Consider the following 26,234-nt stretch of genomic DNA (forward strand, 5'->3'; position numbering starts at 1 on the left):
TCATTTGTGAACATGAAATGAGCAAAATAACTTGACAATCATATCCCTGGAATTGTATCCCAATGAATATCCCAGGAAGAAGGGAGCAGGACCTTGACTGGGATGTGGCATAATTTTTTACAAGGGTCTGAGCACCCCACCAAAGACTCTTGGTTGACCTTTCAGAGTAAACACAGTTATTTGCTCTGCTTTTCACGTGGCACTGCTTGGTAAAATCTCCGTTGCACTGTTGTTAGAAATTTGGCTTCTCATGGCTGCCATGGAATCAAATGCCATTCACCCCCTTTCTCCCTGCCCTTGACCAAATGTTACCTGCTTTTTTGCAAAGTGACCTTTTCTTCCCTGCATCCCATTAGCTGCTCTTTCATTTCCATTCCCTTGCTGAAGTCCTCATCACTATCATAGATGTGATTTTTGTAAGAGGGCCATGTCTGCAGCCTAAGCTCACAAGAACTTTGCCAACACTTCAACATTTTCCTCCCTGTCTCCTCTCTTGGGTAATGCCCATGCCTGCTGTGTTAACCCTGGGACAGAAAAGTCAGAAACCTATCAGACCCTCTCCCTGAAAGTTTTATTTCTCTGTGGAACACACACACAAAAAAACTTTCAAAAGTGGCTTTCTAGCCTTTCCAACTTGCTGGTGGGTGGATCTGGAGTGGGCATCCCGTCTGCACATCTGGCAGGGGTGCCTTCCAGATTTTCCTCATGACTCAGGATCAGTTTCTGAATGCTGGGCGGGGCAAAGGCTCCTGAAGTTGCTGAGAGGCACCTCCCCCTATGAGCAGAGCTTGGTACAGCCCAAATAGTTTTCAGGTTAAGAAAGCCAGAATCTTTGTTCAGCCACACTGACTGAACAGACTTAGTTGGGTTACCTGGCTAAGAGCAGCAGCAGCAGCGGCAGCGGCAGTGGCAGCAGCAGCGGCAGCAGCAGCAGCAACAGCAGCAGCAGCAGCAGCAACAGCAGCAGAAGGCTCCTGGGATAACTCAGGTGAGGAGAGATTTAGCTAGAGTTTTATTTGCTGGATATGTTAGCATCTAAGAAAAGTAATGTTAACTTTTATAGTTAATTGAATTTTACAGCTATAATTTTATATTCTGTCTCAATCAAATGCGTGCACGTTAGTAGTAATTTGTGAACTTCAAAACTAACAGTTATTTTGGTTGGTTATTTTGGGTGCTGTGTGTGGTGATTATGGTTGTCTGGCAATAAGATTTTTCAGAATATATCTGGTCAGTTTTGTGTGCATGTATGTGTGTGTGTGTGCCACACACACCTTCTGATAAATACTTGGTAAGCAAGGACAAATCTGGAGAGAGGGTATGTGGGAGAGAAGCCTGGCTGACTGTCAGAACTTCTTTCTAGTTTCTGCTGACCCAGAGGTATGGACAGATTATTGAAATGCAGGCAAATCTTGGAGCCACACTGTGTGCAAAAGGCCTCTGAGCCCTGGTAGTGAAGTGCACAGACTGTGCTATGTCGCACAGGAGGGAGTGGCAGCCGAGACTGTCTTAACTCCTTGTCTGCACAGCCGGGGGCCCTCCTGCCTCTGGTGACAGGTTGATCTTGGTTATTCCATTGTCAACCCCTGGCATGGTTTTGTTACTCTCTGATTCTTCCTTTGGTTTAAATTTTGATTTGTAGTTGAGTCCCTGTTCTTCACCCGCACCCCCCACCCCAGCTACACTGTTGGAGGGACTTAACTGGGCTACTTGACCAGAGCAGGCTTCTGCTGGGGCAAGAAAAAGAAGTGGGTATGTACTGCAATTGAAATAATTGGTTCTAAAGATTTAAAATTCAAAGTTTGATGAAAAGCCAATAGGAAAATTCAACAAATTCTGCTGTTCTGATGGTCAATTCTGGCTTGCTTCAGGATAAAACATTCTAGTTTGTTTTTAAGATTTTATGGAAATTCAGCTAATGCTTCATTTGCTAATCTTTGTTGTGAAATTAGGGACATTTTTATAGTCTGAATGAGGAAACAAAAAATATTTGGGGACTGCTAATTAACTCTTGCAAATTCTTCTGGCAGTTTGCGCATGTATACATGCATGTGTGCGTGCTGATGTGCACATGTGTGTGCAAGAGTGTGTGCGAAAACTTTAGATTTGAATAGCATTCTTTACTAATCCTTAAAGTTCCTAGCAGTCCAGGGAAAGCCTAAACACTAATGTGGTCAGGAATAGGTTAAAAAGTAAGCTTTTCATATCCTTGGGAGTTTTCAGTTCCTAAATTAAGAGCAGAAAAAGCCCCTTTGTGACCCCCAAACAGTGTTTCTTTGATTAGCCTTGATTTGAAATCATCTCACCTTCTGACAGCTTGCAATTCAAAAACAAAACTCTTAAGTGCATTCTTGCAAGAAGAAGACAATGAGAATTTTCAGAAGCAATGTCTTGCTTGAGGTTTCATGTTTGCATGCTTCTCCCGCCACCTCTTGTTTTGAACAACAACAACAAAAAAAAAAAGTGGTGAAAAGAGTCAGCAAGTTCCAGTTTTGGTAGTGACCCTGTTACTGTGTAACCTTGGGCAAGGCCCTTCACCTTACAGTAAAAGAAAAAAGTTTTACTAAGTAGTTCCTAAGAGTCCTTCCATCATAGCCATCTATAAAAATCAGGATTAGATTCTCAAAGGACTATAAAATTAGACTTTTAGGATAGGCTTATTCAGTCAACAGGGCAGGTCAGCAGAATAGAAGAGGTGGGATAGGGAGTAAAGAATGGCAGAGGGGTCATTTTACACTGTTTTTTTTTTTTAAATGCTTGTGTGTGTGTCTTATTTGAAGCATGCGATTGACTTTCCTCAGTTTCTACCAAGGACAGAAAGAGAATTTAATTTGCTACATATAACCATTTCCCAATACTACTGCCCTGTATCAGCCTAATCCTTAACAATTAAAATGTCTACTGCACACTTAACTTCATTAGATCTTCCCAATAACACCCTGAGTTGGGCAGGGCAGCCATTGTATCTGCATTGTGCTTTGGGGGAAACTGAGGAACAGAGATGTTATGTACATTAAATGGTGGCATTTGGGATTTGATCCTGGATCTTATGACTAGCATGTGTTCTTTTCATGATTTAAAATTGCTTTTATTTTTAGGAGAGTTTTCAATAATGTAATAAAAGGAAATTGTGTGCTCTTTTTTTCCCTGTATATATGGAAAGCACTGTTCTCTGTGTAACATGTGGATGCTGAATTTTTGTCCTTCCCTTTAGAATTCTCATTTCTCTCACCACAGAGCATCTAATTGTGGGGAATAAAGGGTGTCGATTATGTCTAAAGTGGGCCTACTTCATGCTAGAACAGAGTTGGGGCTCCTGTACTCAAATTGTCTGCAAACCCTTAGTTAACTTCTACCTCCATTTTTTTTTGCATAAAATATAGAACAAAGGGGGAAACTGGGAAATGGGAGAAACTAGCTAAAGGCAATGCTCTTGAGGCCATGTGTTCCCTCCTTCACCTCCTTAAGTGCCCTCACTTCCTCTCCACTCACCCCAATCCAAAGTGATTTGTGAACCACAGAGCTGATTTCCTTTATCAGATATTTTTAGAGCAAAACTTGGTTTCTACTCTAAGGATGACCCTGAGGTAAAGAAGCAAATGATTTTTGCTCCAAAACTTTGCCTAGTTCCCCCATGCTTTCAGGTCCAGTGAGTAGCTAGAGTTTCCACTCCTAGCTGCAGTTTTGCATTCCACGTGGCAAGCTCCCTCAACTCCCCCCTGGCAATTCCCAACTCTCCATAATCTGCTCCCTTGAAAGACACGGTGTTCTTCATATTCTTTCTTTAGGCACTGAGTCTGAGTTCAGATAATACAGTCTAAGATCATGACCTCAGTGCTAAACCCCACTCTCTGCCTCAACCAGCCACCCATGCCACTAGCCCTCAGGTTACAGTGTCCTTCTTTATAAGTGTTCACATTTGCCTCGCATTCACTAGTTCCCTTTGAGCTAGAGACTTTCTGGGTTTTACTGAAATCCCTCACTTTTATTTTGTCTACCAACTCTTCTCATATGTGGTCTTTTAACTTAAGGGCTCTCTCCTCCCGACAACATTGGCTGCAGTGGGATAGTAAAGAAAACATTCTCTTCTCAACACTCCTCCACTCTGACAGGGCAAATCATTTATGGTAATTCCATCTTTCAAGTTTCTGGTTTTCCAAAAGTTTTCTGAGGATTAATCGATAAATCCTAAGATGTAAAGGGTTTGGATTCTCCCATGATCATCAAACCAGGAAAATAATGAATCTTTTCAATATCCACTGTGGCAGCAAATTCTAGGCAGAATGCCTCAAAGTTGGGCATCGTGTTTGTTTTGGAGGTTTTCCTCATTTGAATTAAAAAATCCGTTCTTCAAAAATGTAGTGACCAAAAGAAGCAGTGTGGTGTGATGGAAAGTCACACGCCAAATCTAACATTAAACAGACCCGGGTTTGAGTCTGCCAGGTTCTGGCTGCTGCATCTCTGAGCTGCCCTTTCTGCAGGTACAAAATGAAGGGCACAGATCATGGCCATAAAACCTGGTCACTCTGAAGAGAATGTGAACTGAAATTTAAAATGCACATTTCGAATAGTAAATTGCCATACAAGCACTGATTTGCTACTTAAAACATTTTTTCCTGAACAATGGTATACGCAAAGCTCCGTGCCCAGCAACGAGGGGGCTTCAGTGTGTCTCTAGCATTCACAGAGCACTTTCTACTTACTCCAAATTATTTTTACACTAATCATCTCAGTATGTACAGTCACATTGTAAAGGCTCAGGGTTGATAACATCACTATCTTAATGAAAAAAACTGAGGCACAAAAAGACCAAGGTCACAGAGCCAACGGGCACATTTCTCCTGTTACCTACACAGAAATGGGGGTCAATTCAACTGTGTGATTTTAACAGCACTTGGGACTATAATCGTACTCTATTGAAAGTTCATTCAGACTCTTAGCCTGAAGCTCCTTATGTGTCCCCAAAATGCAAGCATTTTCACTCAGAAGGCATTCTATCAAACTTTGACCCATTCATACTAGCTGTACATTCTACCTCTGAAAGGGAGGGATCAGTCTGTTTCTTTAAAATGAGACCTATTTTTCTTTCAATTGATGCTGCTCTGTCTGTAGCTAGGTCCTCTTTAAAACAGGGATTCCCTTTGCAGGCTCTTGCCTGCCTCGTTATTTGCCTAAATAGCAAGGGAGACTTATGAGGGCAGATGACTTTTTTTTTTTTTTTTTTTTGAGAGCAGGAAATGCCCATTTATCTGGAATGCTTAGGGACTAGGAGGTTCTGGCAAACTAAATGTCCTAATTGCCTCAGAATATTCCGCATTTACAGTCCCCAGCCTTTGGCAATCCACCAAACCTAGGGAAATCAAGAAGTAGAGTAGCGTTTGCTGTAAGTTTGAGCCTACATGAAAATTGGGGTCCATTTTTAACAGGCTCCACAAAGGAGCCTGGGCAAACATTCAGATTGGCCCTGATACTGTTTAATTGAAATTTTTTACTGATACCACCCATGCCTTCAAATACAATAAAATATACTAATATTTAAAACACATGGACAGAGTTAAATCTGATTTACAGAAAACATTTCAGCAGTTTTCAGTGTCCCTGCAGTTCTCAGTTTGTAAAGTCATTGTCAATAAAGAAGGCTATGAAAAATATGTGGTTTTGTTCAGCTTTTTATTCCTATTCCTTGGTTTCAGAGAAATTGTATGCTTGTTGCACATATATTAGAAGTATCATTGCCATAACGTGGCAAGAAATTAAATTTTTTATCATTTTCAAATGAGGTGACTTATTTACTAGTGAGGCATTTCAATGTGATACTGAAAGAACATGAAAGGGGCTAGCAGAGAGGTCTGATTAATATTTTACTTTTTATAAAATAGCAACTGCCTCACAGGTATGCCACACAGATACTTTTCAAAGTGCTAATGTAGCCAATTTTGTGGGGTTTTTGTTTTTGCAAAAATTGTCCAGTTTTTAATCACTCTGAATCTTAAGTTTTTTGTCTCAACCCTCTTTTGCTCATAGAATATAGATTGTAACCCTTAAAATATATTTTTAGAATAATTGACATCAAACATTCACAATCCTCTCTTCATGGCAGAAGAGGATCATTAAAATCATTACAACTCTCTTTGTAAATCAAGTTAAGACAGTGAAAACCCTATTATCACCCAAAAGCTATTTGAAATCAAATTTGCCTTTCAAAGTATCTTCATAAAAACCAGTTGTTAAGGCCATTTGAGTGTGGGGCACTCTGATACACATTGTCTGAAGAGCCACTATATTAATTCTCCGTTTAACCATGTGAAGTTTCTTTCTTTCTTTTAGAGGAAAGAAAGCAACAGTGTATTGCTATGGGATAAGAATCTATAGTCCACCAAATTAGTGTAATTGAATTTCGGAGTCTGCCTTTTGATTTCAGAGTCTGCAAATGATTGTACATTAGACTTTGAAGAAAAAAAAAAGATCATACAATCTTTCTATCTTTCCTTGTCTTTGGAGGCCATCTGCTGAGCTCTTTTTCTTGCATTAGCCTTCTTGGTTAGTAATAAAACATGCAAAGCTCTTTCAATGATAAAAGAGAAGTAATTGTGCAAAAGAATTGGAAGGGGCTGCTTCTCCCCTTATGCACAAAGTGTGACTCTCCGAGGCACCAACTTATTCTGAATGCAGTAAAATGATAGTTATACTTTTATCTTCAAATTTAAAATAGTACTTTGCCTTGAACTCTTCTTTGCCACGTAAATGGAAGACTGCCTTTCAAATGATAAATGAGTCATGCTTAACTTGCCATCTTCATGTTCATTATCTATTTTACCAGTGAGAATGTTATTGCTTACATTGCCCCCATTTGGTAGATAAAGAAACCAAGGGTCTAAAATGGTTAGGTGCCTTACCCAAGGCACCTGAGAACTTGTTTCTCCAAAGACAACACTTTTTTTCTCATTCTAGGCATAGTTTGACACTATGGGTCCTCCTCTGAAGCTCTTCAAAAACCAGAAATACCAAGAACTGAAGCAGGAATGCATCAAAGACAGTAGACTTTTCTGTGACCCAACTTTTCTGCCTGAGAATGATTCTCTTTTTTACAACCGACTGCTTCCGGGAAAGGTGGTGTGGAAACGTCCCCAGGTAACTTTCCTTATTTTCCCCAATTTCTGTCTTTTTCTTGACCTCCTTCATCAAAATCCTATTTGATCCACTCTTTCCCTTACACAGGCCTACTGTGTACACTATTTTGGATATTAACTTCCTTCCTTTCCCTGTCTCTCTTTCTAGCTTTACCAAGGTATAGTTGAGAAATAAAAATTGTATATATTTACGGTGTACAGCATTATGTTTTCATATACCTATATTTTGTGAAATGATTACCACACTGAAGCTAATTCATATGTCCATCACCACACACAGACAATTTTAAAATGGGAATCTTAGAAAAGCCTGCCATTGGGCGCCCTTTCTCTCTCTCAGCAAGCATTCTGATTCTTTTCACTGGAATAAATCCTACTACTTCATATTAAAAAAAAAAAAAGAAGAAGGCTAGGGGAATGCTTCATGGATCTGCGCTCCCACCTCTATTTTGAGGAGACCTGAATTTTAGTCAAATTTTGTTAGTAATTTCAAAATATCAACAACAACAACAAAAGGAAGTTCATTTGAGTAGATCAAGATAATCTCATACCAATAAGGAGAAAAAACTCCTTAAGGTGTGAACATAAATGAAATTAAATCAATAGGGAGAAGATGGATTTTGCTGCTCTTTGGACATCATCACCCATATCATCCCATGGTTGGCCATGTGGGATCCACATAGAACTGCAGCTCTTTCACCATCTATTAATAGTGACTATTAATAGATGCTATGGTTCTCGGTGGAACAGGTATACATTGTGTCTCAAGGCAAGTCTCAGTCCTACAAGAGTGGGCACTCATACGATAATAAGATATGATGATGGAGTCTGGAGAATAAATAGCAAATAAACATGCTATATGTAAAGGTAGTAACCGAAGAGAAGGATATTCCTCTTGGGCTTCTTTCCAATATTAGTTGCCTGGTGTATAGACCACAGGGGGTTGTTGTAAAATGCAAGTTCTTGAACTTTCACAAAATCTTGAAGATGTTCAATTTAATGAGGTGCACGATGATGGAACCACCTCAGCCAGTACTCAATGGTTGTCTTCGTTAAGGATCCAACTATTACTTTTGCTTGTAATTTCTACAGCTTATACTCCTAAATGGAGTTTCAAGAGCTCCTTCAGTTTATGCAAATTGCCACCAGGTGGTGCCAAGATACACTAGTTACATGAAGACTTGTTTTCTGTGCAACTTGAAATATGTATCTTAGTGTTTGCTTGCAAAGAATGATGACCATTGAAAGTATGAAACTGAGGGCTGGGGGTATAGCTCAGTGGTAGAGCAGAGGCCCCGAATTCAATCTCCAGTAGAAAAAATAAAAAAGAATAAAAATGAAAGTATGAGACCGAGATAAATTTCTCTCCATCAGAAGGGGAATTGCACTTCTCCTGCTTTTCTGTGCCTCTAGTTGTTGATATCTCTGCAGATCACTTTGTTGACCAACAATAAAAATCCTGGTAACATGAGCAGAATTCATTAATTGCTATCGATATGCAGAGAGGTAAGACTTTTTTCCCCAAAGAAAATACGTGGAGAAATATAACTATGTTGTCTAGGAACCACTCTTATAAACTAATGATGGTAATAAAGGGCATAAGTATTTTGAGATGCTTGGCCATGATTGAAAGGACATCAGTTGGGCAGAAGTAGCTGAAAAGGAAGCAGGAAATTGAGAAAGGTTTATTAGGTGGGTGTCTTTTTAAAACAGGACAGACTTGAACATATTTATAGGCTGACGAGTAGCCAGTAAACAAAAAGTTGAAGATGCAGGAGAGAGAAGGACTGATTGATGGGGGTGAGGGCTTGGAGGAGGTGGGAGGACATCTGGTGGGCGGCAAAATTGCAAGCCAACATGAAACCATTCCCCAGATGTGAACCAAGCAGACAGCGCTTCCTGTGCTGGCCTGTCTTAACACATATCTTTCCCCCCTCTCTCTTGGCTCAGTCCTTTGTCCTTCGCCTTCATCGTCCAAATTCTGTGGATTTAATCCTAGATGGATTAGCAGAGAAGGAAAAAACTTAATAACCATGAAAATAGTCCATTTTTCCTCTGAGGCAAGTCTAGGATGAAGGAATGTCGGGGGTGGTGTTTGAACAAGGCGGAAGGGTGGAAAAATCAACATTTATGGAATGTATACTATGGGTCAGTACTGGGTTTAGAATTTTCTATATATTATTTCATTTCATCCTATGTACCAGAGCTTAATAAGGTAGGTATATTAGGAAGTTAGATATGTTAAATTCCTTTGATATAATTCTTTGGTGTAATTTTCCTGGTTGAAAAAAAATAATGGTAGATATAGTGCCCATTTTATTGATGAGGAAACTGAGTCTCCAATAGAAGGTAAGAATTTCCTTGGGATTGGACCACTAACAAGGTAAGATATGAATTCAGGTTTGACTTCAAAGCTCACATGAGTTTTCATTCCCATTGCCATGTCAGGGAGATTGTTATTTGTGTCTCCTCTCTCTCTTTTTTTAAGTTAGCATCCTTCTAGTCAGTTCTCACATTCCTTCTCTTTGTTGATGTACTTTTGTTGATGTACTTTGATGCTGTACTTTCAATAATTGATCCATACTGTCCCTTTTGAGAGCACTGTTTGAACGTATTCTTCAGTGGGAGAGTCATTTGAGAAATTTTCATAGAACACCTGCTCTATATCAGCCTCTCTACAAGATATAGACACAGTCTGCTACTCATCAAGAAAATGGATACAAAACCATCAAAGATTTAAATAATAATTTAATGCTGAATATATGAAATGCAATTTTCAGGCATATAGATAGTAACTTATGTAGGGTTTGTGAAGATGGGAAGATCATCATAGATTGGAATGGTTGAGAAAGGCTTCAGGGGAGTAGGAGGAAAAAACAAGATTCTGGACCAGCATCTGAGCCCCCTCAAAAAGCTGTGGATTCTTCCAGGCAGAATGGAGGCCAAGTCTGTGGTCAAGAACCACGTCAAGATTCTCTGGCCTCTCATCAGGAAAGCCAAGAGCCTCTTTGAACTGGCTCAGGGAGACTAAATTGGTCTTTGCCCTCCCCCACCTTATTAGGAAGGTTGAGATCCTGGTTTTCAGGGAAGCTTATACACATCTTGTCTCTTGGCATGCCATATAGTCTCTCACTCAACCAGGGCAATTTTATGAAGTTTCCAAAATGGAGGCAACACGATTAACCTAGTATTTTCTGTCTCTTTCTTCATCCATTTTAAAAACTTCTGCCTTTATAAGCCTCCCATACCTCTAAACATCACTGATAGTTGAACAAACCTAACCCCAGGAAGGTACCCACCTTTGTGGGGCAAAGTTCCCCTTTTCCCACTTCTACTTCTTTGCTGTCTTTTAGGAAGCCTCTTTAGATAGGGATTCTGAGAATGTTTTCCAATTGTTCAGTGGCATATCATCTATTCACACCCTCCAGAAGAAAACCCATCTCTTTGACTCCTCCAGTGATCCCATGGCTCCAGCTACTGTCCTAGCTTTCTAGGCACATGAGTACATTGCCTGAGACCATGTGCTCCTAGACTTTCCTGTCCTGTTGGGCCTTAACATAAAAAGTCTTAAAAACTTATAAGATCCAGGTTACACTAAGTTGCAGTCTAAGACTGCAGGTAGGGTTTTCAGACTGGACTTTGCCTGCCAAATTCTCACAGAAAATCTCTTCTCCAGTTCCTTCCAGGCACTCTGGCTTTTTTCCTGACTGACTCATATCCACCTACAGTACTGTCTTAAAGTCAGACACATCTAATCCCCGACTAAAATGGAACCAGGCCCCATGGGAATTTACACAGCCAGCTGTGGGGGGAGAAAGGGCACCTGCACAAAATCTTCTGTCAGCTCTCCTGGGCACGTTTGAGTCCAGGAATTCCACCACCATGGCCCTTTCCCAGTTTTTTCTTTGGGAACTACCCTTCCCTGGGCTGTGTCACTACATTGTCTTGATAGAAGGGGAGGGTGGTAAGGTTCTGGATTAAAACAATGGTATTAGGAATGGAAAGGAAAACCTGATGAAGGAAAATATCAGAAGCAGAATATACAGGCTGGGGTAACAGAATGTGAAACAATAGTAAAAGAGGAAACACTTCTCTTTTACTCTCATGATCCCAACTCTCCCAGAGATCATGTCCCTCCATATCAGTAGTCCTAAATGTTTTTCACTGTTTACACCGAGTGGAGTAGGTCCACATTCTTTCCCCCAGCTCTCCTGTTTATTTTAAATTTTGCATGTGAACTTCTTTCACTTAGTATAATGTTTTTGATGTTTAATATCATCCACGTGGTGCTATGTTTGTTCCTTCTTATTGCTGAATGATATTCCATTGTGTAGATTTTAAAAAATTCTTTACAATAAGCCATTTGGGAACTATACCTGAAGTCTTCTGGCAGAAGTCTGAAGGTTCAAGTGAGAATATCACTACATAGTGACTTGGTTTTCTATATTGGAAGGGGAAATTGGACTTAAGATCTTATTCCCAGGTTCCATACTGAGCTTTCCTTGGAAGTTTTAGGAAGCAAAAGAATGTTAAATTATTTGTAAATAAAATTCTCAGTAGGCAAAATAAACTCCTTGAGAGACTTGTGCAACATTGGTCCCTGAGCCCACATCTACCTATAAATGTCCCATATCGAGGTGGCACTATTTTCTAAGGATAGATAATGGCTGCTTGGACTAGCTCACAAAACCCTCAGGTCCCGAATGACAGTTCTGTTTAAATTAGCCCCTGGGACTTTTGGGACTACTTAGGCCTTAGAGTTAGTCACAATGTACCTACTATAGGGCTGACCACACTCCTACCCCCAATACTACTAGATTGCATATAGCACTTTTGAAAGTGCCTCCACTCTTCTGGATGCTAGTTTTCTGGGCAGCATTTTATTCATTTTATTGTGGTTCTGGAGGTTTAGCAGGGAACTCAATACTTACTGTCATCAAATTGCACCTGTATAAAAATTGCTGAAGAATTAAGTGTGGTTAGTCAAAGGGAAACTCATAGGGTGACCCGTGCAGGGCTATGGACCTTATAATTGTATGCCCCCTCCCTGAAGACATCTCTGGGAAGGGGGAAGAGGTGAAGATAATTGAGATATCCATAATGCTCAGCTAAGATAACAAATTTGCTAGACGAGCTGCTTTGCTTACAGAAGGTTTTGGCTCGAGGGTAGGGGTATTAGAGGACCATTCCAGCTTTGCTTGTGATGTTCAGTTCCTGGTTGTGTGTTTCCTCCTAAGAAATTATTTTACCGTGACAAACAGTTCAGTTCAAGGATCACTTCAGCTGTGCCAACACAGCTGGGAGCCATTAGGGGCTCAGCATCTCCCCCCTACTCCCAAGCCACCCAAATATTGTGAATATGTGAGCTGTGACCTCTCCCCTAACTCCCTCCTACCACTCCAGCACGGCTCAGGCTGAAATGTCCCATCTGCACTCTGTGTCTCAGCTTAGAGTTGCAGAAAAACTCCTCGAGCCTTCTTTCTTTAACTCCAACAGGAATATATCCAGTGTGCCCAAAACTAGAAGAAAAGTCAATAAACAGATATTGCATTATTTTCAAGTTATCATCAAAAGGTCCATGCAGCTGTTAGATTTGCATTAGCTCACCACTTTTACTGTTTCTAATTCCTTGGCTTCTTTCTGGTCTTTTTTGCCTCACTTCTTTAAAGAGGTAAAAGGGAAGGTTTAATAAAGGCTAGTCTCCTATGCTTCACATTGTAGTACATACATATAGTATGAGCTTCATTCATATTTAGTGCACTGAATTGAGGAGATCAATGCCTATTGATGATATTTAGCCTGGAACCAAAAGCTAAGAGTCTTTCAGATAATGTAGATCTGCACAATATTACCCTTTATAGGGGCACCAGTAAGCCTAAGGCAAATAGAAGGACTCACTGAGGTCTTGAGGTTAGGGAACATAACAGTATGTAGTTATGAAGAATTCAAAATTTTATGTTTAGGTATCCTATTAACTAGACAACCAGAGAAGCAAGGTACTGCCCCTTGCTGAGCCTCTTTCCTGATCTGTCAAATACTAGATAGTTTTTAAAATTTCTTCTGGTTTTGACATTCCATAACTCTTTTCATGTTTTAAAAATCCATTGTTAAATAGATACAATGTATGAAGAGTGGAGAAATAGAAATGGGGAATAGGCTAGGTTATAAGAAAGAATAGGAAACAATGGGGATTTTGTCCAGAGTTACATTCTACCATGATTGCACACAGCTCTGTGTGTGAGAGTGTGTGAGTGTGTGTGTGTGAGTGTGTGTGTGTGTGTGTGTGTGTGTGTGTGTGTGTGTGAGAGAGAGAGAGAGAGAGAGAGAGAGAGAGAGAGAGAGAGAGAGAGAGAGAGAGGATATTCAATAACCAAATCCAATTCAGATCTACAGGACAATACTCACCCAGTTCCTCAGTGTGAATTCTGTTTATGTCTTTTTTGTTCACATATGTGATCCCTTATATCTTGAATAGATGTTGACATGTCAGAAGTAATGGTTAAGCCTAGACCCCTGTTGTGAAATGAGTCTTATGGAAATTGAAGATGCTGTAAACTCCACCTACTAGTAAATACACAAAGCTAGCAAGTAATTTGTCTTATTAATCTAAAAGTACACTACTTCACATATCAGTATTCACTTTATTGTTTTTCCAAACTAGGAAACTATAGTATATATCATTTAGATCCAAGAAATCACTATATAACTTTACATCTTGTTCCAAATAAAACAGTAACATCTGACATAGGGAGGGAAAACTATGCTTAATTTCTTCTTAGAAAAAGCAAAGAAACAAAGAGAAAAGAACATCAGGATCTAACGCACCCAACACACCTGCTTTCTGTCCAAGAAGTGAAAAAAAAATGGACAGCTCACAACCATAAAAATTTAATAAGATAGAAATTTTCTCCTATGACACAAGTATTGATGAGACACAAGACATGCATCTTAAACAAAAACAAACAACAACAACAAAAAAACCCCAGAAAATCCAAAGCTGACAACCCATCTAACCATCTCCTTTTGGCAGAGGCATGCCCAATTAATCTTCAGTTTGGACTTGTCCCTGCCCAAAATGCCTATTTCTTTCCAGAGTTATTTTGGCTTTTAAAGAATATATGGAATGTTTCATTCTGTAGACCAGACCCTTCATCAAGGAGAATTATGTCCATTTAAAAAAAGAGGGTTGAGGACCAGAAAAATATAGCTGTCTCTATTTAATAATTTTTAAAAGGGTATATGTCTAGATTTTCTTTCCATTTTAGACTAGGATTTATTTCTGCTGGGTAAGCAGAATGTCAAGGTACAGGCCAACAGCCTCCTCCATGGAGCTTTCTCCATGTATCAAGACTTCATGGGTATTTCCTGCCTTTGAACACTGCGAGTGCTGATACTCTGTATCACACAATCATGTCTTCAATTATATGGTGTCATGCATGTCACTATGTCTTTGCCCATGCCCATTTCTCTAGCTGCTATGCCTTCATATCCCTTCCTTGTCCAACAGCTTAACTCTAGTCAACTTAAGCATTACTATCATTGCAGCATTTATTATATCATCAGGGGAACTTTGAAGCTTCTCCCCTAGGCATTGATAACATTTTGAAAATTGCTCCATGTGCTCTCCTCACATCTTGTTGAAATTACATTCTTTAGGTTTCATTTTGCCTACTCCAGAGGGAATTAAACATCTCATCATATGTTAGTGTGGAGACACATACATATACTCCAAACAAATACTGCCCCTACTCTCTGCCCATATCACTTTGGAGGGATGTCTGTTGAAGTGCTCCTGTGCATGCTCTATTATTGCTTGCTATTTTTTTTAAAAAAATGGTTGTAGATGAACACAATACCTTTATATTATTTATTTATTTTTATGTGGTACTGAGAATTGAACCCAGTGCCTCACATGTGCTAGGTAAGCACTCTACCACTGAGCCACAATCCCAGCCCCAATACCTGCTATTAATGCTATTGTCATCTATATCTATCCAAACATGGTGGAAATCTGGTTGCCATGAAAACTGTTGTTACCTCTGTTTTGTGTTAGAACAGGACTTCCTGTAAGGTCGTTTACCTCATTTTCCTAGAGCGAGAGACACATCAATGTTTGCTTTCGACATCTTTATCTCTTAAATGCAATCACCCTTCCACGGGCAGGTGCTTCAGAAAAAAATCTCATCCTGACAAAATAGGATCAGACTGTAGTGTGCTAATCCTTAGTTTTCATCTTTCAAAGCTCACTGCATGGTGAAAACTCTTCCAAACCCCAATGACAAAGTTCCTCCACCAGCACATGTCATGTTACTCACTGTATCCTCTCCTTTCATTTCTCTAGCCACTTCCCACCTGAAAGTTTTCTTATAGCTGAGGATCTACTGCTTTATTTTCTCTCACAATCCCTTCAACCTTTTCTTTATCCTATCTATGAAAATCCTAGTCACCTATCAACCCTAACCCACGTTTTCTCTATGTCCTGCCTAGTTCATTTCACACTGACTCTTGGAAAACTCTTATATAACCAATCATTGTATCCACAGGACATCTGTGATGACCCCCGTCTGATTGTGGGAAACATCAGCAATCACCAACTGATCCAGGGGAGACTAGGGCACAAGTTCATGGTTCCTGCATTTTCCTGTTTGGCTGTTCAGGAATCTCACTGGACAAAGGTATCTCCCACTCTGTGGGAACTCATTCAGTTTTTAACTTCTTGCCCTCTTTAATAATTTTATGAAAAGATCAGCTTGACATAGTCTTAGATTGTTCTATTTCCTGAAGTCACAGATATTTACTAAGTGAATTCCTGCCATTTCATTATAAGAGTTTTCACAAACACAGAAAAATGAATTTTACAGGGAATACCCATATACCCACAATTAGCATTTTACACTTTTTTAAAGATATTTTTTTAGTTGTTGATACACCTTTATTTTTTATTTATTTATATGTGATGCTGAGAACTGAACCCAATGCATCATGAATGCCAGGCAAGTGTGCTACCACTGAGCAACAACCCCAGCCTGCATTTTACTCTTCTTGCTTTGTCACATATACAAATTGACCTGTTGTTGTCATTTGTAGTACTCTAACTCAGTATTTCTGCATACTTATATTCTGTGCCTACTGGAATATAAAGCCATCAGGAGCCAGGAAGTCATGGACATATACATTCTTAGCAGAAAAGGTGGAAAAGATGGAAATAGATTACTGAAAATTTTCTAATAAATTATTAATAGAACAAAAGTTCTTTCTGTGTCTTTATAGAATTTAAAGGAACAAAGTAATAACCCTCTATTAAGGACAAAGAACATTTTCTTCATAAAAGCAATTTTAGAATATTATATTTTAGAATATTTAGAATTAATTTCCTAAATGCAATTTTATTTTGGATGAAAATAAAATCTGTATTCTATAGAAGTTACATGAAATCTCCAGAATAGACATGAAATTCTGATTTCTTTTGAGGTGGGGGAGATAGAACCCAGAGCCTCACACATGCTAGGCAAGAGCTCTACAACTGAGTTACATGATCAGTCCTTAAAATGGACATTTTAATATAAACTACAGTGGGCCTTGTATTCTGTTTGTTTTTACTTTTTAAAATGCCTTATTTATGGCTGGGGTTGTGGCTTATCGGTAGACTGGTCCCCTAGCATGTTTGAGGCCTGGGGTTTGATCCTCAGCACCACATAAAAATAATAAAATAAAGGTATTGTGTCCAACTACAACTAAAAAAATATTTTTAAAATGTCTTATTTATTTGTTTAAACATGTAATCATGAATATATTTGTATAGTTTATTTATCATCATCTAGTTTATAGATTATCTGTGGGAAATATTTAACTTCTGACTGGCCATCCCGTCAATCCTATGTATTCTTGTGTGCATTTAGGGGTAAGTATGGTAATATCATCATCAGCAAAATGGAACTGGGGAAGCAGAAGTTATAGACAAAATGCCCTACCTACGACTTTCTAATCTAGACTCAAACCAGGTGTATTTGGTGTGCTTCCTTTTGTGATGTGGGTTTACCAGGAGTTAATTGTAATCTCAATATCTAGATGTGGTCTGATGAATAACACTTGATTGAATGTGCTTACCTTTCCAGACAATTCCCAACCATAAGGAGCAGGAATGGGATCCTCGAAAACCAGATAAATATGCTGGGATATTTCGTTTCCGTTTCTGGCATTTTGGAGAATGGACTGAGGTGGTGATTGATGACTTGCTGCCCACCATCAACGGAGATCTGGTCTTCTCCTTCTCTACTTCCATGAATGAGTTTTGGAATGCTCTGCTGGAAAAAGCTTATGCAAAGTAAGGAAAGGGTTGTTTAGTCTGTAGTCTGGGTACATGAGGAAAGGAAAGCCACATTTGTCTTTGGGAGTCCATTCTCTCCCAACCTAATCCCGGAAATAAAACTGGGTTAAAACTCAGATTCAATGCATTGCTTTGGGTTTGGACCTGGCCTACAGAAGTCCTAGATGAGAAAGGAATCAGTTGTTCTGGCTTCCATTAAATCCTTACCCACTCATAAGACTCCTGGGGAAGCTCTGTTGTTGCTAATTTGCAGATCACCTCTTTTGTCCTTGCCTAATTTCTGCTTGGAGAAAGAAACTTCTGCATGGACTGTTCTTGATCAACATAACCTATGCTTAGAAATCTCTGACTGTAATCTCAAAATATTTCTCATTTCATATCTAGAAAAAAGCCAGCTGGTAAAGACGGGGCAGGGACTGTTTTAATTATTGGGAACATTATGTCCTTGACCTGGAAAAAAATCTTACAAGGGTAACCATGCATATTTGACCCCAGGATGCTAGGCTGTTATGAGGCTCTGGATGGTTTGACCATCACTGATATCATCGTGGATTTCACCGGCACATTGGCTGAAACTGTTGACATGCAGAAGGGAAGATACACTGAGCTTGTTGAGGAGAAGTACAAGCTGTTTGGAGAACTGTACAAAACATTCACCAAAGGAGGTCTGATCTGCTGCTCCATTGAGGTTTGTATTCACCAAAAACAACCACTCTATGCTCACTCCTGGCAGAAGAGACTTAAGAATTTAGTAGGGAACATTGCCCTTAACCCGGAGAGCCACAAAAAGCCATTAATGGATTTGGAAAGCTAACATAGGCATTGAGCCTTGGCATGGAGGCTGGAGAACTTTAGCATTTTATCCTTTTGAACCAGACCTTTCACTGGAGACCAATGCAGCATCCCAGTTGGTGTAAATAGCCTCTGGTAAATTATTCCTGTTTTCTGTTAAGATTGTGGGTACTTGCTCAAGGAATGGATTTGCTCTACCAAATTTTATCACAGTTATATAAATTGAGTACAGAGGGTAGTCTGAATCTAAATTTTTAAGTGAATTGTTATATTCTTTATTTCTTAGTCTTCACTTGCTTTTGTGACAGGTTATATGTGAAGATTAACTTTCTATCTGCATAGGGAAAACTAAATTCATAGTGGAATAAAACCAATCAAGGAAGGAGAGCAAGGACTTGTGTCTCTCAATTCATTTTCTTTTTCTTTTTTTTTTGGAGGGGGGGGTACCAGGGATTGAATTCAGGGGCACTCTACCACTAGCCACATTGCCAGCCCTATTTTGTATTTTATTTAGAGACAGGCTCTCACTGAGTTGCCTAGTACCTCATGGTTGCTGAGGCTGGCTTTGAACTGGCTATCTCCCTGCCTCAGCCTCTTGAGCAGCTGAAACTACAGGCATGCACCACTGTACCCAGCTATGTTTCTCATTTCTTATGCCCTTATGTATATTTCTTTGCTCTTAGTCTCCCAGTCAGGAGGAACAAGAAGTTGAAACTGATTGGGGTCTACTGAAGGGCCATACCTACACCATGACTGATATTCGTAAGATCCGTCTTGGAGAAAGACTTGTGGAAGTCTTCAGTGCTGAGAAGCTGTATATGGTTCGCCTAAGGAACCCCCTGGGAAGACAAGAATGGAGTGGCCCCTGGAGTGAAATGTGAGTGGCATTCCACTTTCACTGCTACATCTCCAAAACTTGTAGTTCTCCCAAACTCATCCTTCCAGGCTGCTAGTGAGCTCTCAATGTTCAGTGACATTCATGAGTTCTAAGGGCTTTGTGACCCAGCAGAGGTAAAATAAAGCAACTCTGATCTTCATACCTTTTGTTCCTTTGGCACTTTGTTTACTACAGAAAGTCAATAGCAAGCATAATGGCTTATACTTTTATTGTTTATTTGCATTTAGTTCTGAAGAGTGGCAGCAACTGACTGTAACTGATCGCAAGAATCTGGGGCTTGTTATGTCTGATGATGGAGAGTTTTGGTAAGGAGAAGTTTTCAGCATTAAGGGAATTAAGGCTTCTACTTGGAACTAAAAGGGGTAAATATTAAGTACCATCTTCATTTTTCACCTGCACCCCTTTCATTTAGGATGAGTCTGGAAGACTTTTGCCGCAACTTTAACAAGCTGAGCGTCTGCCGTAATGTGAACAATCCTGTCTTTGGACGCAAGGAGCTGGAATCAGTGGTGGGATGCTGGACTGTGGATGATGATCCTCTAATGAACCGCTCTGGAGGCTGCTATAATAACCGTGATACCTTCCTGCAGAATCCCCAGGTTTGAGTCAATTATTTTCCTTTGCCTCCAAGTTATCTAGTCAGCAGGAATTCTGGTCTCATCTTGGTTCTCTCTGAAGTATTTCTTTAGCAACAAGACTTCCATGTGCAGCTATTGTTTAATATTCCTAAGCTGAGATCCCTAAGAATTGGTTCAGATGTTTGTAAAATACGGTCTTTGCAGAGAGGTACCTTGGCAACATTATCAAATTTGAATCTCCTTCTCTGGCTTCCTCTCTCTGTCATATTGCTTGGTACAGCTGATTGGCAGCCCCTGCTTCCTTATGATGGTTCCTCATTGGAGAGAGAGGATCTACTATCACATGCTGTCTCAATTCTTCTTCATTTGTTGTTATTGCCCTACTGTTTTCTTGGATGCATATATACTATATTTTTCCTCTTTCGTGTAGGTATCTCTTTCTGTACCAGATCATTTTTCTCAGGACATGAATTAATGCCCTGTCAATAACACTGTCCCATTCATCTGTCATTACAATGCTATTCCAGATGACACATCAGTAGTCAAGCTCAGGCATATCCCAAAGTAAAAAAAAAAAAAAAAAAAAAAAAACTCACATATCCCAAGCCCAGATTTATAATAACCTGGATGTTTTATATTCAAATGTGCTAATGAGTTAACCTATAGGAGACAAGAATTCTCACTGTGTCACTGTGTCATTGCCCATGAGTGCATAGCTTCTTTTGACAGACCTAATTTGGCCAGGCATTTTGGAGAACACTAAGACTGATGCACTAGGTTACTTAATTCATGCTTTTTAAATGCCCTTTCCATCTTAATTGTCCACAAAGGAAAAGCAAAACTCCTGTTACTCCCTACCTGGCCTCACCCCCATTTACAATATTGGAAGTATTTCAAGAATCAGACACATATACCAAACTGGGAAAATGGCTTCCCTTGTACGCATATGCACAGGATTGACTTTTGTGGGACTTACTTATGCATGTGTTTTCTGTTTCTTTCTCAACAGAAGAAAGGAAGGGCACAGAGATAGAGAAGAAAGAAAAAAATGATTAATTTTACATTTATCTCTCAATAGCAACATGATTCCTGAGACAATGTTTGGAAAGTTCTGTTACAGGCCTGTAGCTTCCCTAAAGTAGTGATAGGAAAGCATCAATTCCCCAAGGAAGTGTATCCAATCTTTGTATAAGTCACATGTCTGGCCTGACATTATGAGGCGATCCTGGGGCCATGCTGTAATGTCAGGTTGAGAAAAATAAGAATGTTTTCTGTCTTTATGATTTCTGGAATTCTTCTGTATAGAGCATTTAAAAACAATGGGACAGCAACAACAATAATAACAAACCAAGTTAGATGCAGTGGTACACACCTGTAATACCAGCAACTTGGGGAAAATGAGGCAGGAGTATTACAAGTTCAAGGCCAGCTTGGATAATTTAGCAAGATCCTGTCTCAAAAATAAAATAAAAAGGGCAGTGGATGTAACAAAGTGGCAAAGTACCCTTGGATTCCATACCAGTACTGCAAAATAATAATGATAATAAACTAATAACATCAGGAACTTATGAAACCAAAAACATACCCTCTGGTATCAAAGGCCTAAGAATAAAGTTGTCTCTTACTACATGCTGATTTTTTTTTTCTTGGTACTGGGGACTGAATCCAGGGGCACCTAACCATTGAGCCACATCCCCAGCCCTTTTTATTTTATTTTTTTATTTTGAGACAGAATCTCACTAAGTTGCTGAGGCTGGCTTTGAACTTGCAATCCTACTGCCTCAGCCTTCTGAGCTCCTGGGGTCACAGGCATGCAGCACTGCACCTGCTACATGATGAATGTTATAAGGAGAAGCAAGTGTAATTCTATACACTTAACAAGTGAATGGATTATCTGTCCACAGTCCCATTGTCTGGTCAATAGTAAATCCCAGAAATTAATTCAAGGTTCTGTTTCCAAATGTAGAGTTTCTTCCTTGAAATTTAAGCAGCTCATCTGAAATGGGAGTGCTAACTCAGCTCTTTGGTGGCCTCTTTCCCTTAGTACATCTTCACCGTGCCTGAGGATGGGCATAAGGTCATCATGTCACTGCAGCAGAAGGACCTGCGCACTTACCGTCGAATGGGAAGACCTGACAATTACATCATTGGCTTTGAGCTCTTCAAGGTAAGAATGAGCATTTATAGCAGGTGGATTCAAAATTAGAATGGCTTAGAATTAGGGGAATTATGAAAGACCCAGAGCTAAAGAAGACAGAAGACGTAAGACATCCAACACAAAAAGTATGATGTGAGCAGAATGGAATATTTCATCCTATTTCAATTCTAGGTGGAAGTGAACCGCAAATTCCGCCTCCACCACCTCTACATCCAGGAGCGTGCTGGGACTTCCACCTACATTGACACCCGCACAGTGTTTCTGAGCAAGTACCTGAAGAAGGGCAACTATGTGCTTGTCCCAACCATGTTCCAGCATGGCCGCACCAGCGAGTTTCTCCTGAGAATCTACTCTGAAGTGCCTGTCCAGCTCAGGTTCAGTTTCCTTGGCAAACCCCTCAAACTCCTATTCTCTGCTTTGCCTCTACAACTAAACATTTTGACCCATCTCCCTCTGTGCATACACTCAATAGGACAACATGTTCAAGTCAAACGTAACTAATTGAAATGATGGTGGTTGAAATATTTCTCAAAGTAGGGGCTGGGGATGTGGCTCAAGCGGTAGCGTGCTCGCCTGGCATATGTGCAGCCCAGGTTCCATCCTCAGCACCACATACAAACAAAGATGTTGTGTCCACCGATAACTGAAAAATAAATATTAAAAACATTCTCTCTCTCTCTAAAAAAAAAAAAAAAAGAAAAAGAAAAGAAATATTTCTCAAAGTGGGGTTATGGGAAATTCCCCAGTGAAAGTCTGAGCCTCTGAGCTCTGAACTGCCATTTAAGGGGAGCAGATCTATTGCCCAAATTTTTCCGTTTATATTTTATCTTCTGTTCTTTGGCCAACTCTGTCTTTTCTTCAACAGTTGGCATTCCTCGGTATTCTCTGTTATGTCCTCAGTGCCAAGTCACCAAACCTACCTTTTCCCCTGAGCCCTGCCTACTCTGATCTTTATCTGCTAGTTCTTAAAATATTCATAAAATAAAAGCCATATCTGAGGAGGAATGCACTAGGTCACATTGTGTCTCATGTCTTCTTCAGCAATGATGCCAGCTTTGGCAGGCCCATGTCATCAAAGGCTATGTTTCATCAGATGACACATCTTCTTTTTGATGCTCTAGGGAACTGACTCTTGACATGCCCAAGATGTCCTGCTGGAACCTGGCTCGTGGCTACCCAAAGGTAGTTACCCAGATCACTGTCCACAGTGCTGAGGGCCTGGAGAAGAAGTATGCCAATGAAAGTAAGCACCACGGGGGTGTCTGGAAAGCAAAATTCTGCTTCATTCATTGCACATATGGTTAGAAAAGATGATCAGAACTTAGTCTCTCTAGTGGTATTTCTAATCTAGAGAAGTCAAGAAGGATGTCCACCATGGTAGGGAATGGGTTATTAATGTCTTTGGGCAAGGTCTATGTAATATTCATTTTTATACTTCTATATGAAATGTGTGTAAGGCAAGGAAAGAGGGAATAAAAATCTTGAGTCCTAGATCATTCTGGTACCCAGGTATTATGCTAAATGTCCCAGATTTCACTTCATGAGATAGCCTCTTGTCTGTCTAGCAAAGAAACTTAAATCACTGTGTTACAAATAAATGTCACTTTATTCCAGCTGTAAACCCATATTTGATCATCAAGTGTGGAAAGGAGGAAGTCCGTTCTCCTGTCCAGAAGAATACTGTACATGCCATTTTTGACACCCAGGCCATTTTCTACAGAAGGACCACTGACATTCCTATCATAGTCCAGGTAAAAATATGAATAATGTTTGTAGGGGCATTTATATTTTCTACAGATTGTTCCATGCGCCTCACATATATTTAGAATGCAGAGCAAGTGTTATCCTCTGTGTGTGTGTGTGTTTCATTTGTTTTGAACTTAAGAACACTTCTTGCCAAGCACAGATATGATCTTTCTTATTCATTTCCACCCTAAATCTACATTTATTTCATTGTAGGCAGAAACCTAAAAGTTCATGAGTACACTAGTTAAACCAGATATTATAAAATCCCATGATGGATAGCATATGCCAGTTCAGAGGACCCTTACATTGCTAGGTCTTCTGCAGTCTGGCAGTTTTTCTGACTTAATAATAATTCTGACCATCTGCCTTTAGGTAACCCATCCCATAGATTAATGATGATCCTGAGTTCTTTGTTCTGGATTTTTATCTATATTCTTTGAGATATCCTCCTCTCAGCCAAAGGGCTATCAGGAAAGAAAATATCTCTTGGTTATATTTATTTATTTATTTATTTTAGAGATGAGGTCTCATTATATTGCCCAGACTGGCCTCCAACCTGTGATTTTCCTGCCTCAGCTTCTCAAGTAGATTGGAATAACAAATGTGCACCATCACACCTAGCTGTTCCCTTGGTTTTAAAATGGATCTTTTCAAGCTTGCTATTAGGGTTCTAAGAGTCACTGGGTAAGGACCAGTCTCATAGAAGGTTGTTCATCTTCATTTCCTTGACTTGTTTCTATAGGTCTGGAACAGCCGAAAATTCTGTGATCAGTTCTTGGGGCAAGTTACTCTGGATGCTGACCCCACTGACTGCCGTGATCTGAAGTCTCTGTACCTGCGTCAGAAGGGTGGTCCAACTGCCAAAGTGAAGCAAGGCCACATCAGCTTCAAGGTCATTTCCAGTGATGATCTCACTGAGCTCTAAGTCTCCAATCTCAGAGAGTCCTGACACAGTTTTCCATCCTTTTATTTTATGTCAGGTGCCAGGTGTTAGATAAGATTCACAATCATTGAAAAAAAAACACAGTAATTTACTCTTCCTCTCTTCTGTTAAGTTTCCCATACCTCCCGATCCAAGTAGCATCAGTAGCTACATAACCTATATACCTCCAGCAGCTGGACGGGGGAGGTGACAGTCCTATCTGGAGATCATACACATGGTGTGCTAAGAAAAGATCTTTGGGGCTTCCGGGGGTGAGATTCAAGCAGGACAATAACAGGAGCCTGGATACCCTACAGCTGTCTTTGCTGATTTTAGTTGCCCAGTATATTTTCCCTGTAGGTTTTGTTGAGGAAGGAGGAGGGATGATTAAGGCCAAGCTGGTCTAGCCTGACATTCCAGCTCCTGACTTGATGTTAAAGACTTGTCAGCAGCATTTCACCCAGCAGGTAGAGTCAACTTTAAAGGCCCCAAACCTTACCACCACCACTACCACCACCACCGACAACCACCATCACCACCACCACTACCAACACCACCTCCGGAAAGTATAGTCCTGCCTTAACCTAAGTCACCCCCCACAGTAAGTTTTACCTTCATGTTGAGGAAGCTTCCTAGGTGCTTAATCAAAAGCTGGAGTTCAATGTGGCCTAGAGTGTGAGAAGGGCCTGTGCTTCAGCTCAGTGGAAGCCAGCTTTGTGCACAAGAGGGAAAAGTGGAAGAAGCTGCAGTGGGAGACAAAGCCTCTGTCCCCCACCCATCCACACACACCTACACTCACAAACGCACACATGGGCGTTCACGAACTACCGTTCAGGCAGTCAATGGGCGAGAGCAGGGACAATTAAATATCACACACAGAGAAGATGAGAGAATCCATCCAGGAATAGTATAGCCAGTTTGGGGCCCCTGACTGCAATGTGAAACCTCTTGCTGCTGCTAGGTTTACAAACAAGCCCGTTGTCCTGTGCCTCCTAATATCATTGGTACTGAAGACCCCATCTGGGAGCTTGAGACTTGGAGTCCCAGCCAGACTCCTCAAGCAATTCTTTCAGTTGAAAAGCTTCACTCTCCGGGAGGTGTTTGTTTGGCCTCTCGTTTTTTCAGTACTTCTACAGAATTTTCTCTAGAGTTAAGTCATTATGAAATCTTACTCCCTCCATCTTCATCTATCAATACTCTACCCCTCCTTCAAAGCCCAGCATAAATGCCACCTCCTCCATGAAGCCCTCCCTAATCCCACCCCACCTCTGACAATATTTCAATATTTCAACGCTTCTGCAATGATTAAAAAATAAAGAAATGTAGTTGTAGTACTTAGACTAGTCCTGCACGCATTCATTTTAAAAATGTATTTTGTAGTTTTTTTAGCTCATTCATTTTCTACCATGTTTTCCAGTCTGTGTAATTTCTGCAGTGCCTTCACCACACTGCCTTACATAAACCAAATCACAATAAAGTTCATATTCAATAAACTGACCAGTCTTGACTTGAGTTCATGGCACCAAAGAGATGGCAAGAGTAGCCATCTGTTGGGACTTGGAGGTGGGGATACTTCATGAAACTTGAGCCCAGGTACAAGACTGCTAGATTCAGAGATCTTGGCTGTACTCTGATGCGCTTCTTTGTCTAAGCGGTAGTATGGTTTGGAGAATTGAGAGGGGG

General features: G+C 40.2%; 1 protein-coding gene across 1 annotated transcript; it reads left to right on the top strand.

The window, feature by feature from the left end:
* Positions 1-826: 826 nt before the first annotated feature.
* On the top strand, positions 827-26,044 carry Capn6 (calpain 6). Its single transcript, XM_021725196.3, has 13 exons — positions 827-988; positions 6,952-7,131; positions 15,674-15,805; positions 17,246-17,454; positions 17,953-18,145; positions 18,933-19,126; positions 19,375-19,452; positions 19,560-19,746; positions 21,770-21,892; positions 22,055-22,257; positions 23,005-23,126; positions 23,498-23,634; positions 24,372-26,044. Exons 2-13 carry the CDS (start codon positions 6,967-6,969, stop codon positions 24,552-24,554), a joined length of 1,926 nt encoding a protein of 641 aa, XP_021580871.1. The 5' UTR covers positions 827-988; positions 6,952-6,966; the 3' UTR covers positions 24,555-26,044.
* Positions 26,045-26,234: the final 190 nt, after the last annotated feature.

This window comes from Ictidomys tridecemlineatus, chromosome X (genome assembly GCF_052094955.1).
Source record: "Ictidomys tridecemlineatus isolate mIctTri1 chromosome X, mIctTri1.hap1, whole genome shotgun sequence".
Lineage (NCBI taxonomy): Eukaryota > Metazoa > Chordata > Mammalia > Rodentia > Sciuridae > Ictidomys > Ictidomys tridecemlineatus.